This window comes from Amblyomma americanum, chromosome 4 (genome assembly GCF_052857255.1).
Source record: "Amblyomma americanum isolate KBUSLIRL-KWMA chromosome 4, ASM5285725v1, whole genome shotgun sequence".
Taxonomy (NCBI): Eukaryota; Metazoa; Arthropoda; class Arachnida; order Ixodida; family Ixodidae; genus Amblyomma; species Amblyomma americanum.
Genome location: NC_135500.1, coordinates 93,757,639 through 93,777,135, shown reverse-complemented (window position 1 = coordinate 93,777,135; position 19,497 = coordinate 93,757,639). Strand labels below are relative to the sequence as shown.

Sequence of the window (19,497 nt, the reverse complement as noted above, 5' to 3'; positions counted from 1 at the left end):
CTCAGGAAGTAGGAACTTGAACATCTCAGGGCAAAGAAAAGAACCATCCGCCATGTTTTACAACATGCAGCAATTCATGTAATTACAAAGAACAGCGTTAAAGCATAGCTGCGTGAGCGATATGACTCCGGGAACGGTAGCGGCTTTCGCACACTTACTTCGCTTCTATATCAATATGTTTGGTATTGAATAACGGTCGTGCTCACTTACTACGTCCAACATCTCACTGCCAAGCTGTTGCTCCGCTATGACTGAAAATTTGTACTAGATATAAATTTGAAGGATGTCGCTGCAATCGCATATTTCAGTCTTCAACCAAACGCTACACTGCACGCTGCGATCTGCCCCTAATGACGTGCCAACTAAACAGTTACCGACAAACACTCCACGCAAGTGCTTTGCAGTTTGCATCTACACGCGCTACAGTGCCATGCCTTTACAGTACACTTCAGGGTCCCCTGGACCACTGCATTTTCTGTAGTTCAAGGGATGGGTTTAAATATCACAGGAAATAGGGCGCATTCAACCATTTTTTATATATCTATATCGTCATCAGCGCGAATTCACTCGCGCGCTGCCACCACGAGTAGAGAAGCGCCCGCAGCGTGCAAGACCAGCCCCACAGCGGGGCACAGCAGCGCATCATCCGGTGCTCTTGGTGATCCCCTCCTGGCTCCCAATTCCTTCGTTGCCTTCCATCTTTTGCATCTCCTTGGAGCCAACCTGGGCGGCGGCTCCTTCGTCTCCGGCGCCTCCGGCAAATGGGGCTCCTTCGGCTGCTTCGGAGGCGCCCCGGCGTGCACTCCGCATACAACACACGCCCGCCATGGCCACTAAGACGGCGATGACGGCGGCAGCGATGCCCACAATGCCCAGCAGCCCGCTGCTCTCGCCACCACCCAATTTCCGCTCCTTAGTCTCGTCGAACTTGTTTCTCTGCAATGTCGAGGCGGAGGAAAGGTTGGCATATATATTCCATGTCTCTTCGTAATTCCTCGTTGTTCTCTGGGGACAACGAAGAGACATCGCCGCAAAGAATAGAATTATCGCAGGAGTTTTACTCCGTCAGTATCTTTGTTCCCTTATGAAAAGCAATCTCGGCAGACCCGTACGTCTAACAACGCTTATCCTATAGGGACTCTAACGTAGCACACTGGCCGACGCCAGACGTCTTATTCGGAACACATTTCGCCAAGGGACATTGGCGAGATAGAACAGCATAGAGGGCACACCACATTTAAAAACTCGTCAATCTTTCAAGACGCCCAGAAGAGGCACGTTCCAGAAAATGAGAATAATGCACTTTTTAATCGGAAACTTCTGGTGTTCTTTACGCGAAGATGGAGTCTAAAGTAGTGTACATTCGGGGATAGGATTTACAATCAAGGATTCATGTACACGTACTTTTCTCGCGCTGCACATGATCATTGCCGTGGCGCAGAGAACGAGTTGACTACCCATGAAGTGTGGCCTGCTGAGTTGAAGAGTTGAAAAAGTTTTAACAATTCGATTCGTGCATTTCACACATGTTGCTCTGAAAGTCATTTCTTTTAATGTTAATTTTAGTTGGGGAGACGGCACCACCGACTTCGAAACAGCAGCGTAAACATGGTAGGTTTCATGAAAACAAATTAAAGCAGGGTATCATGATCGATTTTCAGACTAAGCAAGTATTTTCACATATAGTTATGTCCACTGTCCTGCGTGTAGCGTTCAATGGAAAGGCTGCGCCGACGTATGCGCAGTCAGGATTTTGAGCCGGAATGCACACTTTGCGCGGGCAGCCCATTCACGTCCATTCGGAAGGAAAGGATCCACTATGCGTGCTCTTCCAGCTTCTGCATTCGCTTTAGTTCTATCGGCGATTGCTGACCGGATTTGCAGGAATCGTGCTTGAGGCGCTCGCTCGCCAATACATTTTGGGGATATCGTTCACAAGAGTACGATAACAGCGAACTTGGGTTCACAAAACTGTCTACTAATTACGTCCCTCTCCAGCAAAAAAAGAACAAAAATGAAACCCTACTGAGCAGGCGCCAGCAGCCCTTGTCTCCATAATAGACACGGGCAGATAACGTTCGTCGCCGTGTCTTCAATGGAAATGAGTGATGTGATCATCATCACGAGCCAGCGACCATATAACAGTGCCTTAAGTACAGGTGCACATAAAAACACCCCTCACTCCTCGATATCCAAGACACAGTAGTCAATCGTCAGTGAGACAGTTGCCGTTGCTCAGAAAGGTGTCTTTCATAGTTTTATCTCAGGCACTCTAAAATTGCGCGTTAATATGACTGCAAACAATAAATGCGTTATCTTTCTACATAGGTTATCAAGAGGGGCAGGCGAAACAATACAAGCGAGAAAAAAGGTTGAGTGTTGTCAGCAGTAGCGCGTTTGGAGGCTGGCACACTGAGCATGCGCGATTTTGGCGTGCGGGAACTTTTCTGAACGAAGGAATGCAAACCTAACGAACGTCGACAGCCTGTTGCAGTTGTTTGCATGGGTCTGTTCGCTTTGTCAAAGGCTGTGTGAATGTTATCGCGCAGAAGCGTGCACACTGCACTCTGCGACTTTAACATGTCCTTTTAAATTGCGCATTGGAACGCTTGCAGAGCAAGAAAACTAAGTAACAAAGCCGGTAATTTCTAGCATTGACTGTGTGACTTATAGTGAATAATTTCGAGAAGACACAAGCAGTCCTGTACTGCAGCTATATGCGACTCTCTTGTGTTTTCTCAGACGAGTCACAAAATAAAATACAAGGACTTGCAATGTTTAAAGCGCACTGGACATCCCGCGCAGTGTAGCTAAGACCGTCCGCGTTTCCTACTAACAATTTTGGCAGAAGAAATCCTGGTGAGAATTACGAAATTATCGGAATAACCATGAAATTCATAAATTGTATTGCAACTGTCAAATGAGACAGCTTCTTGAAGACCCTATAGACGAAAATCTCAAGAGTTGATGCGCATCTAAACCCTACTATTGCCGGAAGACCACAGGCACGCTGATGAAACGCCATTTCTGCAGCCATTTGTGTCATCTTCAAAGCCCGGATGTTGCGGCTTTCGGATTCCCGCGAGTGAAAAACCTTCCTTCAACTTGGCTCATGGCAAGATGTAACCGCAAAACAAAATTCTGTTCTCCAACGGTCCAGTATCCCAAATTCCAGCTTCACTTCCCAGCTAGTACCGCAGTTTTTAAACGCTGATTTTGGTTCAAAAACATCCAAGACTGTAGTCCAAAATGTAACATAACCCGCAGTACCTCGTTAACGACCTTAGTGCTGCTTTTTCTATGTGTATAATAAGAGCACAGAAACAGTTTATTTCGAGATATTCTAACATCTCCCTTCCATGTTCGAACACGCAGTGCTAATCTATGGCACCCCAAAACTAATGAGATTGCGTGCTTTTAATTGCGCGCCCTGGTATACGTTTAAATACTACTTTTGCTATTTGAATCTCGGTGGTGGTGCTTAACCATTCTTTGCTCCGCTCGTTCTCGGCATTCAAAGCAGGAATCTTGCAACCTTAATAGTATATTCCGGCATCGAGAAAGCGAACTGGTTAGTATTCCAAAGATCAATGCCAGCGGATAAATTTTTGCCGTTATGCGTCAAAGTTTCATAACCGTAGCACTGAAAATAAGTGACAGTAGGGTCATAGCATAAGATCTGTTTGGAAGGCTTAAATGACGCTATGAATTCAGAAAGAAATGACATTATTGCGGGTGACAAATTTATCTGCATGAAAATGATGCAGAATCTGCTAACAAGCTTTCCTTTTTGTGAAATATTATTTACTGCGTTCGCCAGATAGAATAAAAGAAAGCATGCCGTTCGGACAGGGCAGAAGCTAAATTGACATGAAACAATGAAATCACTGCTAGATGTTGGATACTTAAAAAAATATGAGATCACGGCGGCATTCGCATTGGAGGAATGCGTAAGCATTGACGCTTTCTTGCCCCTCTTTGCCCTTCTTTGCCCCTCTTTGCTCTTCTTTGCCTAATTTAATCTAGTTCCAACATTTCCCATTTTGAGTTTTCAAACTTGGCACCACGCTTTAGCTCTGCCCACTTCCGGTGTTTTCAAAATTGGCGCGCTTTTGCTCCGCCCCCCGCCCCTATTTTTAGAGATTTTTGGATCTAATTAGTTCACTAATTTTCACGCATGCACCTTATGATTTCCCCTGCGAGATTTTTTTCGTGCTCACACTAATGCAACCATTCTTTCTCTTATAACTCAATTCGTTCGAACGTCGTCGTGATGACCCGAAACCGCAAACATAACCATACAATGCTTGCGCATTAAAAAAACGGCAACATGAATAAACACAAACAAGAGTGGGTGGAGGACGCAGAGTCCAACGTGGTATGCTCATCGCAATTGGCATTGCAGATGGACTAAATTTCTCTCAATTGAATCGTAAAACAAAAGTTCAAGGCTAGGAACAAAAATTATTCGGTGCCTCACGTAGCCGTTGTAGTGTTAACCGCCCTCTCCACCCATGCGCTTAAAATGTAGCCCAAGTTTTGATTTATCGTACTTCTCGAAAGATGTGCACCGGAAAGCCGCTTTGCCAAAATCGACAACTAGTGCCCTAAAGCAGGATACCGAAACGTAACACTATATTGCACTTAGCCTCCAGAGAATGGCGCCCGTCGCCGTCACGATTCCATCACGGCTGCAGCGGTCGTTCCAAGAGTTCTAAGCTTTATAAGCGTCCCTGTACAACGAAAATCGGCTTTGAGGTAAGGAAATGGCGCAGTATCTGTCTCACATATCGGCGCACACCTCAACAACGCCGTGAGGGACAGGAGGAAGGAGGTTATAACACGATAACCCTCCATTTCGTTATCACACGATAAAAGCAAGTATGTTCGGCTTGGACCTCCAAAGGTGCGGCCTCGAACAACCCGCTAAAAACAGAGCTGCTAGCTTCGGTCGCCGCTCAAGTGTCCTCGAGAAATTTGTGCCCGGTAGTAAATGATTAGTGCGAAAGCAATGCTTCACGAGGTCTAACCGGCTCTCCTAGGTTGTGTGCAGCTCTATATCAAAGGATCCCTTGTAAAAACATAGCATAGGCCGGAAGTGCTGCCATACACGCACAAGTTCTTCCGCAACTTGAAGGAGGTGGCTACTCTAATTACCATTCCGACTGTATTTTTCAGCCCCCCAGAAACTTGCTCAGCGGAACCGTCGCATCTTGCGATAATAGGAAAGAATGGCGTAGGAAGCTTGAAAGCATTTTATCAATTGTGCCCCGAGGTCCCCCTGTCCTGTTGTAAATCGTATATCGGACCGACGGGTCGGTGTGTTAATGACTGACTCAGAGAGCACGCAAAACATCCTGCGAATAATAAACGAACACACCTTATAGATCATTGCATTGCTTGCACCGATTGTACACCGCGTTTCTGTTGCATACGAAATGTAAATAGTAGTAGAAAAAAGTGCTCGCGAAACATCGGAGGCTTCTTTTATCAGAAGAGCAGGACAAGATTGTGCCAGTGACATTTCTCTTCCTCTCTACGATAGAGAAGTTTTTTTTTTTTCCCCAGCCCATCTGTTAACTTCCGTGGGGATCGTTTTCAAGATGCCTTGTAATGCGGCGCCTGCGCAGGTCAGCGAACATATATATGCTTTGATATTTACTTCAATAAGTCAGCGGTGAATAGCGCCTTTGTTTCGTCTTGTGTGTTCCTTTCATTTCTGTGGTGCGTCTATTGCAGTGAATGAGATCAATATAACACTCTGTTTATCTACGTTAAAACCCTACCACTTTTTTTGCTACGCCTGGAATTTATTATTATGTACAGTCTTTGCCAAAAGTAACCAGGCTGCATGGTTGCTTCACCCTCATCTAGTGGAGCCCCTACTGCTTTCCTAAAAGCCAATCGGTATTGCAAGGTGAGGAAAGGGGTGCTCCTTACCTCAAAGTGATTTACAGCTTAATGGATGCGATAAGTCTTCCACTATACAAATAAGAAGCAAACCGGACAGCCTGGTTGCTTTTGGCAAAGAAGGTACATTACATCTATTGCATTGGTCCCCAAAACTATTTCGAGGAATCCACAAGGTGTGGCAAAAAAAGGATCTGCAACGAATGTGTCCAGAGTAAAATCAGTCAATAAGTAGTTCAAACTTACGCACAGTTGGGTCGCCTCGTTGCACAGTCTATCTTCGCACTTTGTGCAGGGCTCGCCCTTCTCGTAAACCGGCTGGCCTTCCACGCGTCCCCTGCAGAGGTCACAGACCATTGAGTACGTGTATGAGTGCGCATGCAGCTTTCACTACCACTGACGGGGATGGGTAGCGCCGACATCATTCGTGCTAGCTCACAGAAAAGCAGTGTTCAAAACTCCGCCCACATTCTCTGCATCAGCAGAGGATTAAAAAATTTCAGTATCAAACCTGTATTTAGAGACCACTAAGGCCCGACATATTAACCTCGAATTAGCCTTGCCGTATGCAAGATACGGCCGGACTTTCTACCTTTTTATTTCCCACGACTGTTTCCGAGCTCATGCCGTACCAGACTAGATTTCTCTTCTCAAAATCCGCTTGTTGCATACTCAACATACTGCCGATGGTCTTCTCTGAAGAGTACATATCAATTCCGTATTCATTTCTTCTTCTCAAGTTCAGCAGTACGTAACATCCTCTTCTCACGTTTGTTCCCTAGATCATGCTGCTTTTATGCACTTGGTTAAGTTGCACCCATCACTATCTAACGTTTGTAGTGCGGTGATTGGCTGCAACCTTGTTTAGCCGTGCTATCGACCCAATAGTAAAGTACCGGCAGAACGACTTAGTAAGGTACCACCCTTTTCAGGGATATGGGTAAGTCGCTGTTAACAACCAGGATTGACGGCGTAATGCATTCGCTTATTCTAGTGCGGTACATTAATCTCTCATGATCTAATCCTGCTGTTTGATTGGTCTAGGTAGTGTGAATTTCTAAACTTCCTCAATAACCATATTTCCTTTATTACTTTGGCTTATGCCGTGTTAAATTTTCTACCTGACTGTTAATGGCGCTTCCTCAATTTAAATATGGTTGGCAGCGGCTTCAGTTCATGTGACCACGGACCGATTACGTGACTCATTCAACGCTTCTGATTAGTTCTGAGAATAATTACGTTATCACTCATTGCAATCATATAACGCTTCCGATTGGATCTTAAAATCATGTCGTCAACACCCCCTTGACTTCTCCGAGGCATCTGATTGGTTCTTCGAATTCACGATATCATCACCGAGGGTATATTTGACGGGGAGTTCCACTTCGCCAACGTAGATGACTAAAATCTAAAACGAGAAAGACACTCTGGACAGAGCACTCGCTGATGAATTTTGACGCCTAGGACCGCACAATTTGACCACATAATCTTATGTGCCAAGATGGTGACAAACCGGTTGCTACTTCGGTAGCCAGACTCCACGTCTGCTCTTCCAATGCCCATGCCAGAGGACAAACATCCCTGCCACGTACTAACCCTGGCGTCTGCTTGGTATCTCTCAGAAAATGAATGAAACAGAACGAGCTTCTGGAGATTAAAGGATGTTGGTATTGCTCCTGGGCTCGAAGAAAAACGAATAAATATGCAGGAATGCAAAATTAGTTGACACCTGGATTGTCGGCCATACTCGTTAACATCTTCATAAATAAACAGTGTTGCCTAAGAGTGTGGAGCAATGTTAGAAAATGAATTACTCGTCACTGCCGTCTACTTCCCTCTTACTGCAGCACCTGAGAATGTTATTCGGTCCCTGAAACTCGCTCTGACCATGCACAGTTTCTCCCTCTAGCTACTTGCTTGGCATTTACACATCGATATCTAAAAGAACAAACACTCTGGCAGTGACATCACATAAAATTAACAGCTTTCAGATGTGACGTTGGAAACTGCAATTCCTACTTCGAGACTCAGCTTAATAAACCGCGTGTTTGAAAATTATCACATGGTATGGCACTTCTGGTACATGACCGCTCATTTCGCAGATTACAAACAGGGTTCTTTACTCTGACGGTCGTTCCTTCAAAAGATAACTTGCTACCAATATACACGATCATTCATTGCCAGAAATCAGTCGAAGCTGTATTAATGCATCACCAAGTATTATTAATTTCTTGGCCCCCTTGCTTGCTCAGGGGGAAAACGTCAATGGCGTGAACTGCCGTAGAATGTAAAAAAGTTCGGTTCTAAACGTCGAATGACGATAAATACCGAGATGCATTAAAACAGTGTTGAAGGGAGAGGATGTCAATTCAGCGCTGATAGATGACGCACTGGAGTGCGGTGACAAATTGGAATGAGCTAACTTATTCGGACCAACTTGAATTGATGTAAGATTATAATCGCGGCGATCCCTTATTCATGCCCCGTATTCAAGTGTTCTTTACACCCAGGTAACTCATCTTTAAAATTTACCTTTAGAGGTGAACTAAACTTTCGGTTAGCATGCGTGGCACTAGCTCGTTCACTAAATGGAGTTGCCTAATGGCCATTATGCTGTGCTATATAGATAGTAGTATTGAAATTATCGCAAAATATTTAAGCAATTTTATATTCTAGAAAACCTCCTCTCCTCCCTCGGCTGCCTTTCATCGCAGTTACATCATATAACAAGCTTTATTTCGCTTATTCCTTCCCTGGTCTTGGAATGCGCCGAATCAAATCTTCAAAAACGCCATTACTTACTTTATATAAGTAGAAGCCATCAGTGTTGTAGTGTCAAATTTCACCAAATTTAGTTTATTACGTCTTCATTAGTGACCGCTTTTCTCAGCAAAGCTGCTGACCCTGTGCATAGGTGGGTGGATGGACTTAGGCCCCTAGCTAGGGATATGAGGTGTAGAGGTGTCTGTTGGGTAGCGCTTCTGGAGAGCAGCTGGCTTTCCCACTGCTTCTTTGAATTCGATTTCACCGTCACTTATTCGTTCCCCTGCGGCGTGGACCTATAGCGGATGAAGGCTTTATGGAGAACTAAGGCAGGTGGTTTGGGGGTTATGGTGCTTCTGGATGGCAGGGTTCGGTGGGTTGATGGTGGATGCCGGTTGTGGAGGCTAGAAGTAAGCAGAGCTGGGGTGGAGTAACGGATCGAAGGTACAGGTACGTGTGTGGGTAGCAACCTAGCTACTCCGCCTCCTAGCTAAGGGGGTGCGCGGTGGGAAGGTGGCTGGTGGCCGGTGCTTCTGGAAGGTGGGGGCACCAATCTCCTATGCTACAGACAGAAACACGCAGACTTTTTTGCTTTGTGGCACTAGCATTGCTTTCGCACTAAAAAACACAATCAGGCGCGCTTTGCCAAGATTGAGAGACGACATTTCGCTGTGGAAAATCACTCTACTGGTAAGATCCAAAAAAACAGGCGGACCTTTGTCGGCTGTGTACTGTGCACCTGTGGTAAAAAAACAGTCCGGTTCAAACTCACGCGGGGTTGTAATTGCACACGAGGATTTCCTCCGGGTCTGCGTCGGGTTGGCTCTTGAGCGAAAACTTTACGTAGCCGCAGCCGATGCGAACACTCTTCGCCCAGATGAGCTGCAATGGAGGATGCATGCACAGTAAGTGCGCTTGGGGCTGCAGTGGTGGTCGCCTGAGAGAGAGGAAAAACACTTTCAGGATAATCAGTGCCACGCATCGACTGCAAAACTGCTTGGAATGCGTGCATGCGTGCTGCTCAGAGGGGGGGGGGGGGGGGCAACAATTTCTCGACAGAGGAATGAGGACCCAGGAAAGTAAAAACAAATTCGTAGAATCATTCATTTGCCCAGTGAAATGTGCAGAATATATTTCGAAGGTGCTTTTGTATCGGCAGCTTGCTGGAAGGAACGGCGCGTTGGGAGCAGAGCCAAACCAGCATCGGATGTGCCGATGCGAAACCGACGAGTTAAAGGATAGCGCCAAAATCCTGTTTGACATGTGGTTGCTTCCGAACCCCGCGCCGCGCAAGGATGGGTACAAGCGTAACAGTACCGGCCCTACCCTTTCTCAGTGTTATACATTTGGAAGAGGGTCCTCAAACCCCGCTCCACCCTTAAGGGGGCAAAACCCAGCTTTAAACACCTCGGCATACAAAAATGGTCTATTACACGGTGCACACTGGGGTTAAATTTGAATTCGTACGCTCTAACCAGCATGTTTAAACAGGCGGGAAGGTTTACTCTAAGCGAACTTTCGAAATAAAGATAACTTTAGTGTATCACTGCAGCGCTGGGCAAATGCTCATTCACGTCCGGATGTCTGACTTTGCAAGAAAAAGAACATAATGCATCTATTGAAAAATTACTTGCTCTTACACCACAGCGAACGCTCAGACATTAGATTGACTTAACCGATCTCAGATCTATTTTCCCACTTCCACTGCAGCACTGGGCTGTCAACGCAAATTCCTGATTTGGAAACGCCTGTATAAAACTCCGTGTAGTAGTCATGTTTTCTTTAGTGCAAGGCATTCATGTGCTATATGTTCTTGTGAGGTTTGACTCTTCCGGCAGTGAGTGAGAATTAGATTGCCAGCTTCAATTCTAGGACGCTAATAATAGGAAGCCCTGTGTGACCGAGCTAGCCAGTCCTAAAGGTTTTTGTACGAGTAACCTAAACTAATCATGTCGCAACAGAATTGATTGATTCCCTGACCACTGTTCATGAGCATGATAAGTGGAATTGAAATAGACAGCGCGAGAATGTTTTCAACGCAGTCGATCACATCTCGAGAATGCGTGTTTACAAAGCTGCCCATGTCAATTTAAGTGTGCATGCATTAAACAAATACACCTTTGAACTGCGGAGAAATAGAGAAATATTTTTTTTTTATAATTTAATGAATATTTAGAAACTGAACATCTAATCATTAAAATAAAAAAGCGGAGTTCCCCCCACCTTCCCTCGTGTGTTTCTTGGACATTACTATCGCGGTGCACTAGCTAACAAGTTGTGCGGCCAGTTTTATTGAAACGCACTGCTGGCCCTCAAGCAGTTCATGAAATTTAAATACGAAGATTACTGTCACATTCAGAACATTTCCATAACATTTCACATGATAAATGGTTAGGGCTGTGAGGTACCAGGGAGGTTGGAGGCTTTCGTTGTTTAAGTATTGGTACAACGACTTTTTATTTTGAAAGCCTAAGTAGTTCTTCATAATGCCCACTTTTTTTTTCATTGAATAACTGCCTCTAAAGATTGGCAAATGAGGTGGCCAAGCGTTGAAGAGTATATTTAATCAGACCGTTGTCCTATATTTACCAGCGCAGGCAAATTCTATGAGCTGATTTTCATCTAGTAATGGCTTCCGCATCTTTACAGGAAGAACACGCAATCAAAATCTGCCGTCCGTACTCATTTAACATTCAAAGTTCCAAGCTCGACACATCTAAGTGTAGGATTCCTCTTTAACCCGCGTTCAATCCAGAAAAGTTGCTTTTTCGACAGCAGATTTGATTTCATACCTGAGCGAACCTCTCAACATCTGCGTCAGCTTGTTTGACGTACTTGTCCAAGCCCGCGACGTCGAATTTCTCCCTGGCTTTGAACCAGTTCTGGAGAATTGCAAATCCTTTCTGCGCGGCTTCCTCCGCTTTGTTGATGAAGATAGATCCCGTGTTCTGGGAGGTGCCGCCTTCGTAATCTTCGTCTGCGCAGTCCAAAGTGAGAGCGGGCGTAAACAACACCAGCCACAAAATAAACAATCAGTGCAGTTCGCCCCCTTCAAACAATCATTGAGAAACTACACGAAGAGATCACATTTCGAAAGACAGCTGATTAATAAAGAAAGCTTCCTCATAGCATAGTCGCCTCTTAGCCTGCTCGGACTTCGCCTGTAAGAGCGGGATGAACCCTTAGTCACCACCAACGGATAACACTTGAGCCGTGTAGGTTTTGCTATTCCTTGTTTAATATATATTAACTGCACACGTCTGGCGACGAACCTAATATATGCGTTGACTGATGCACTGAATGGCTGCGTATCCCTGAGCAAGAAGGGAAGGTAATGTTACGGCAGGTTCATCAATGGTAGCGAATGAAACGATATTGCAATACAAATACTGGCACGACTCGCCAAGGCTTGAACAGAGTAGCGTTCCTGCCAGCGTGTATCCAACGTTAGAGCTGAGCTGCTGCATCAGCCCCCTGGAGGCTGGGTGGTGAGCGATGAGCGCCGCCCTCAAGTTTTGTTAGCAGCTCTACAGAGCCTAGAAGGTTCTAGCCTCTATAGCAGCCCTTAGGAGGAACATTGCTGAGTGCCGCAAGTTGCGTAAAAGTCAGCCGTGTTCTTATCTTTTGGTTTATGGTGGCAGAAAACAATATTAGAACCCCTAGCTACCCAATGTAGGGCACTGAAGTGTTGAAGTCTAGATTTTTTTTTTTTGACCGCGGCAAATTTTGAATGTTGCCTATCGACACCTTGTTCGTCAGGTGACCTCCTGCCGCTTTCCACCCCCTTTGTAGCGCTTCCTGTTCAATTAGAACATATTTGTTGCTTATTAAATTGTTACGTCGACGTTCATGACTGTTTTCGCCGAAAACGAATCGGCGCCACGGTGAGCTTTGTAAAAGTAGCCGGGCGCAGCAATGTTTCTCTTCCACTGCGAAGCATTAGTAGAGACCTTTAGCATAGTACGTACCGCGAGCGACAATTGCGAATGCACACGCGAAGATGCTGACGACGCAGCAGGTGTGCCCGCAGCTGGCCGGCACCTGTCGTCCAGCGGGATCCTCAGTGGAGGCACGCACTGGGCGGAGCTTGGTAAGTGATAGCAGTAGCGCTGCGCACTACGCTTAAGGTCTCTAATGTCACTCTATACATACACTCCAAGACCAGTGCCAAAAAAACTTATTTGATGACACCTCTTACTGCGACGAGGAGCGGTGACCAGTTGCTTGTAACGCTCGCTTCACGCGATGGTAAAAACATGTCCCAGGTTAACGAAGTCTTACGTAAGTCTGACAACTCAAACAGTCGTAAAATGTGCAGTCTGACGTGCCGTAGAGGTGGACTGCGGACTAACATAGATCACATGGGCTTCCTTAATGTGCGCTGACGCCGCACTACACACGGGTGATTTTGTATTTCACCTCCACCAATACACGGCCGCCATGGCGGGGTTCAAACCCGCGACCTTCATGTCAGCAGCCGAGAGACAAAGATATTGAGTCATCGCGGCGGGCCGTCTGACAAGTCTAGCAGCACATGTTGCGCATTTGAGGATCAATCAGTTTCAGCCGGCAGGCTCGCCGAAGCGTCCAGTGCCAAGAAATATATGCTGCATCCGCCGCTCTTTGAGAAATCGAGCTGTCAAAAATTACGCGCGGCTCTCACTCCTGTACACGAGAGAAACCCGGGCACACAACAGCTGGGCATCACAATTTTATGGCTTCTTGTCAATGTCTGTGTCGCGCACGCCCAGTCGCACCGAGCACGACACTCGCAACATGCGCAGAACAGTCCCATACATTTTTTTTTACACCGTCTATAGGCTGCCTGCAGCTTTACCAATAAATTCGGTGAAATTCGGAAAAACTTTCCTTTTCGTTCTTTCACTTTTTTCATACCATCCGACACAGCCCATTTGAGGTGCGCACTGAACTCAACCGCGGTGGCCACATTTCGATGGAGGCGAAACGCAAAAGTCGCCTGTGTGGAACCCGCCACGGTGACTCAGTGGTTACGGCACTCGGCTACCGATTCGGAGTACCCGGGTTCGAACCCGAGCGCGGCTGCGTTTCGATAGAGGCGAAACGCAAAGGCGCCCGTGTGCTGTGCGATGTCAGTGCATGTTGAATATCCCCGGGTGGTCGAAATTATTCCGGAGCCCTCCACTACAGCACCTCTTTCTTCTTTTCTTCATTCACTCCCTCCTTTATCTCTTCCCTTACGGCGCTGTTCAGGTGTCCGCCGAGGTGTGACAGATTCTGCGCCATTTCTTTTCCTCAAGAACCAATTTTCAATTTTTTTGTGTAGTAGAGGTCTTCCGACGGGTCGCTACGTCGCAGTGTTTAGCAGGACGGCCAGCAATCATCAGAGCCTCGAAGAGCTAGCACGACCATCGGAGCGTTCAGCGGTTGTCGTCTTGCTTGAGCGCCAGCCGCTGAAGGTGCCGGAGCCGAATGTCATTCTTACATTTGGAATAATTTCTACAACGTGGGAATCTTTGACATTTACTGAAATCGCACAGTACATGGGCGCCTTTTGCGTTTCGCCTTCATCGTAACACGGCCACCGCGGCTGCTCGGGTAATCCGCCTCAGTAGCCTAGCGCTCTAACCACTAAGCCACGACGGCGACTCAGGGCGCGGTTGAGTCGTCCGCCGAGGAGAGACAGATACTGCGCCCTTTCCTTGCCTCGAAAAACAATTTTCGTTTGGTCCCGCCGCAGTGGTTCAGTGGTTGGAGCGCTCGGCTAAGAGCACCCGGGTACGAACCCGACCGCGGCGGCCGTGTTTCTATGGAGGCGAAACGCAAAGGCGCCCGTGTTCTGTGCGATGTGAGTTCACGTTGAATATCCCCGGGTGGTCGAAATTATTCCGGAGCCCTCCACTACGGCGCCTCCTTCTTCATTTCATCTCTCAGTCCCTACTCTGTCCGCTCCCTTACGGCGCGGTTCAGGTGTCCGCCGATACATGAGACGGATACTGCGCCATTTCCTCCCCCTCAAAAAAAGAAACAAATAAAGCATTTCGTTTCTTCAAAAACAATTTTTCTCTTGGCGACTTTCTCGATAATTTACAGCGCAGAACTAATTAAAGCAAATTAAGACAGCCCAAAGCACAGTGAGAAGTTGCCATTAGCACGCGGCGCGAGAAGATATGGCGGTGGTTGAGTGGCCCAAGGCTGCCTGTGGCAGTCCTGATTTGTTTCCACCACCGACAATTTAAATTCAGCTTAGTGCTGAAGATTTCCTTGTCACTCGATACGAACAGACTGAAAATTTAGAAACATTTTCGGGAAAGGTCACGCGCTCGCTCGGCTATACCGCAGCAGTGGCCTAGTATTTTGAGCGTCCGCCTCGCATGCGAGAAATGCGAAGTTCGATCCGCAGTGCCGCCGGGTACCCAGTACCGATATAATGTGTACAGTCATTTCCCCTGGCCTGGTGCTCAACTTATTCAGGGTGAAATGGATAGAAAATAGGTCCAACCTCATCTATGGGAGACGAAAATATGTTCTGCCATGGCGCTTTTAGGCCACAAATGCCGCTAAGCCACCAAAATGCACCGCCGTTATCACTTGTTCGGCGTCGGGTTTGGACGATGTTAGACTTAATTTGACAAGAATGGAAGCTAAAAGAATTTCGTGCTTAATAATGGCGGAAGATAACGGGGACTGCTTCCATGCGCCCTTTCTCCATCTTTAACGAACACTACTGGGCTGCTCGCATGACGTGGCTATGTACTACTGCCATTAACAAAGCTCACCGGTCTTCTTTAGATCTTCTTCCTTTCCTTGCCGACTGGGATCGCAGAATTGCGCGGTGTTTTGGGCTTTCCTAGCCAATGCTTTGTTCCACTCCTGCGCAGTGAGAGGAGACAAGAAAGCGCAACTTGAGGACAAGTAATAGTGAAGGCAAGTGAAGATGAGACCACTGCACGAGATAGCTGCATGGCAAATAAGGGCTTCAACCTTCGGTAGACAGCTACTGCTGCGCGCTTCGCTTCGCATGCGCCTCTCGAGAGCACCTGATGACTTATTCACCGATTTCCTCCAGATAACCGCGGCTGTCCGCGTTGCAGACGCACTGTGAAGCATTACCGGGACTAAGCCTGTCACTATTTCTGGCTCTCGCTACTTATATGTTTGTGTCACCAAGGCGCAGTTTGAGCCGCCTGTCGCTCTAAACAGAAAAATTGGAGGACGTTTAAGCTTCGCCTCTAAGAGGGGAACGCGACAGCTTAATGCAGAGCTGCCAGGGAGTCTACGGAACGCCATCGCCCTTTCGACGCGACGCCTTGCCCGTTAGACAAATCGCTCGGAGTCTCAAACAACCCATCCGCTGCCCGAAGAGATCACGAGCAGGATGCAGTGACGCTGCTCCTTGAAATGGCCTTTGTTCATCCCCGTTGTTGTGATTTTAGAGGGAAAAAAGGCGCAGTGACTCTCTCACACATCGGTGGATACTTCAAACACGCTTTGAGAGGCCTCCTAGAGTCAGCGATTTGTCCAGAGGGCAAGGCGTCGCGCCGAATGGGAGATTGCGTTCCGTGCTCTCCCTGGCACTCCTAAAGGCTTAAACGACTGTTTTTTTTTGCTTTTTTTAATAATCAGTTAAATACAATAATTTGTATAACACAATAATCAATCATATTTCACTAGAACCCCAAATTACCATGATACGATTTCAAAGCGAAAGCTTTACTGGCCGCGAACTTGCGATTTCGCCGTAGCGGTGCTCCGAGGAAGCGCATGACGTCACAATGCGCGCCTCCCCGTGGAGCCGAACCGGTCTGGCCGGGCCGGCGGCGGCTGGTGCACTCGGCGCGAGAGACATGCTCCAAGTCTCCCCCATTGAGGTCAGCGTGCGCCGAAGCCGCCGAACTCGTCGGCGGTGAAGCGCAGTTGGAGTTTAGAGGGTCTCGCTTTGGACGACGTGACGTCGACGTGCAACGCCGGAGTATAAACGCACCTTAACAGAGCCTGTGCTTAACCGCTAACCAACGTATTCGGTGGCGGCATCTATGGGAGCCACTAAAACTCCCCGCACATTCATTGAATAAAAAAAAAACCTATGCCGAGGCTCGGAATCGAACCATGGTCTCTGGCGTTTGAGGCGGAGACGCTACTAATCCGCCACTACGGCTCAAGCTTTAAACATGACTAAAGGCGCATCTAGTGCATGCACTCTTCAGATGCAGAAGTCTCCGCGCTCTCGCTACGTATATCCTGGCCTAACAGAGCTAGGCCATCGGCAATTTTATGAGGACCAAACTTTTTTTTGCTCCGCCCCCGATCATAGTTCGCCGGTTCGAATCCCTGCCGCGAGCTATACTTTAGCCTATCTAGCAAGTTTATGCTGCACGAAACGCTGAATTGTATGACACCATCCAGAACTTTCTGCGGCGAAAAGTTGGCATGATACGACTTTTTTATGTAGCCACTGATTATTTCCGACATGCGGTGCCTACGCAGCCGGCTGTTCGACAGAACGAGCTCTATACACTGTCGCGTAAAATTCGCTCTCCTCTCGAGCGAAGACAGGCTACTGACGTGGGGTCGTGTGTAAGGCGCGGCATCGGAGTGCAAGAGTGGCTTCAGATCATCCGCAGAAAATGATACGCCATCAAGGCGGAAAACAGGCGGAGCGAACGTTATTTCGCTCGCAGCGACCCGCACATTGACCTACCAGAAAATTCATGGCGGCCGCCTTTGGAAATTTCTCCGCCTTGCCTGTGGCGATGATCGACCGGAATTCGTTGTGCTGCTTGAGGAACGATTCCTGTTCTTCTTCTGTGAACCCTTCGGCAAGGATGGTGCAGTCCCCGTCGGAAGCCCGCGGTGCCAAGATGGCCAGGAGGTCCTTGAACGTGGGAAGGTGGACGGCCACCGCTGTTTCCACCTCGTTGGCCGCCGTCACCAAGGCCAGGAGCAGAGGCCAGGTCGCATCCATGACCACCATAGCTCTTGCTTCTTCTTCTCGAGCCTCTCGCGCCGCGCGCGCATGCTTCTTCTTCTTCGTCCTCTTAAAGCATGGCACACACCCATATGGGGGGATTGGCCAAGGTGTAGTGACATAAAAAAGAAATTTCCATAGGAGATTACGGCGAAATTTTAGCACCAAGCGTGAATTTTGAGAAATGTATCAATAAAAATGACAGAATAATATTTAAATTAAAATAGCAAACAGCATTTTGGTGAAAAAAGAAGAGCTCGTAGAACTTTAAAAGATTTAGCAAATCAACCTACCAGTTGCAATTATGTAATCATGGAGAATCCCACAAATTGAACCCAATGCAAATCCTTTGGCGCTTGCTCTGAACGATAATAACACTGGCAGAGATAACGGGAGCCCCAACCTGGAGAGAGGAACCTCCAGGTAAATCTTCCTCTGAAGTGCGAACTGTGCACAGTAGAGGAGAAAATGGTCTACAGATTCAACCTCCCCGCATGCGTCACATAGGTTTGTCGGTGTCAACCCACACCAGCATAGATACAAATTCAAACTGGGAATCCCGCACCGCAACTACGTCATCGATACTTCACACAGAATGGTTTTACGTGAACGGACGTTCCAATTATATGCTAAGTGCTGATAATCAGTGGTATTAGTAAGAATCACGTAACCTGGCTGATATGTGTTGGAACCTCTGAAACCTGGAAATCGCCAGGAGGCTGAAATTCGGGACAGGATGTGTCACTGACCCGTCATGATCCGACCTTGCTAACTAATCAGCCACCTCATTTGAACGAGTACCTGCATGGCCAGGAACCCAGCTAAAACGGACGTCCTTCAAAGTGCATGGGACAAAAAATCGCAGGAAACGGCTCATAAAATCTTTTTGTGGTGTTTCAAGCGAGACTAAAACTGACAACTAATCAGCGAGAATAATAACATGAGACACATAACATAGAATTTTGTGCAGGGCCAATCCAAGAGCGAAAAATTCTGCATAGAATATAGGAATATAATCAGTGATGCTGACAGAATAGCACCAGGCCAAATCCTGCGATAAGATGCCAACTGCAGCTTTTTGGCAGCTGACGGAGGCATCGGTAGAGAGCACCGTATGATAGGAGTATTCCTCTATGTGATCAGAGGGAAGGCCGTTTAAAATGTTTGCCGGCATGTGTTTCACATGAGATGGGAAGATGTGGTCAAAATGGAATTCCACTGCTGCCGGCGTGTCAACAACCCAGTGCGAAGAACTGAGATCAACACCAATCGGTGTTAAATGGTTCTGCGTTAACACAATTTGTGGCATTTGATACCGTGGCAAATGATGAGAAAAGAAAAAGGCCGTCTGAGACACAAAAATAGGAGTACTGACATAAGTCACCGGGTCCAACGACATGAGGAAAGTTCGCACCGTGAGTATTTGAAAGCGGGAACCTAGATCAGGATACGGGCTTCCAGATAAAACAGGGCGTTTGAAACTGATTTTGGGAAACGAAGGCAGAGACGTAGAGCGTGCCTTTCCAGTAAGATTAGGGGTTGAATCTTGTAGTTTGCACTACCAGAGAAAAGAATGCAACCAAATTCAAGTATAGGTCTTAGATAGGCTTTTTATAGTAACAATGAAGAGTCGCGGCGCATCCCAAACTTTTTATTGGCGATTCTTGTCAGCCGGCAGGCATAGAGCGCGTTCTCCTTTAGACACATTGTTCTTTATATGAAGGCTCCAACCTAATGCTGGGTGATAAGTAACACCTAGATATTTAACGAATTCCACTTGTGGAATCTGGTTAGAGCGATGGACTAATAAAATGTGCAAAGGCGTGTCTGGAGGAAATACCAAAACGCCGCATTTGTCAACATTCAGGGTTAAATTA

At 47.0% G+C, this 19,497-nt stretch overlaps 1 protein-coding gene across 1 annotated transcript; it reads right to left on the bottom strand.

Moving 5' to 3' along the window:
- Positions 1-207: 207 nt before the first annotated feature.
- LOC144130254 (scoloptoxin SSD43-like) lies at positions 208-17,625 on the bottom strand. The gene is made up of 6 exons (XM_077664218.1): positions 17,354-17,625; positions 15,432-15,525; positions 11,466-11,650; positions 9,446-9,555; positions 6,157-6,247; positions 208-936 (listed from the first exon to the last, which is right to left on the bottom strand). The coding sequence occupies exons 1-6, from the start codon at positions 17,615-17,617 to the stop codon at positions 643-645; spliced, it is 1,038 nt and encodes a 345-aa protein (XP_077520344.1). The 5' UTR covers positions 17,618-17,625; the 3' UTR covers positions 208-642.
- Between the last annotated feature and the right edge of the window lie 1,872 nt (positions 17,626-19,497).

What these genes read in the sequence shown, in the direction of transcription:
- LOC144130254 (XM_077664218.1), bottom strand. Translation starts at nt 17,617, where the DNA reads ATGGATGCGACCTGGCCTCTGCTCCTGGCCTTGGTGACGGCGGCCAAC. An exon ending in ATGTTGAGAGGTTCGCTCAG is followed by an intron (nt 9,556 to 11,465) that starts GTATGAAATCAA and finishes CCTCCATTGCAG; the next exon opens with CTCATCTGGGCGAAGAGTGT. An exon ending in GTGTGCAATTACAACCCCGC is followed by an intron (nt 6,248 to 9,445) that starts GTGAGTTTGAAC and finishes TGACCTCTGCAG; the next exon opens with GGGACGCGTGGAAGGCCAGC.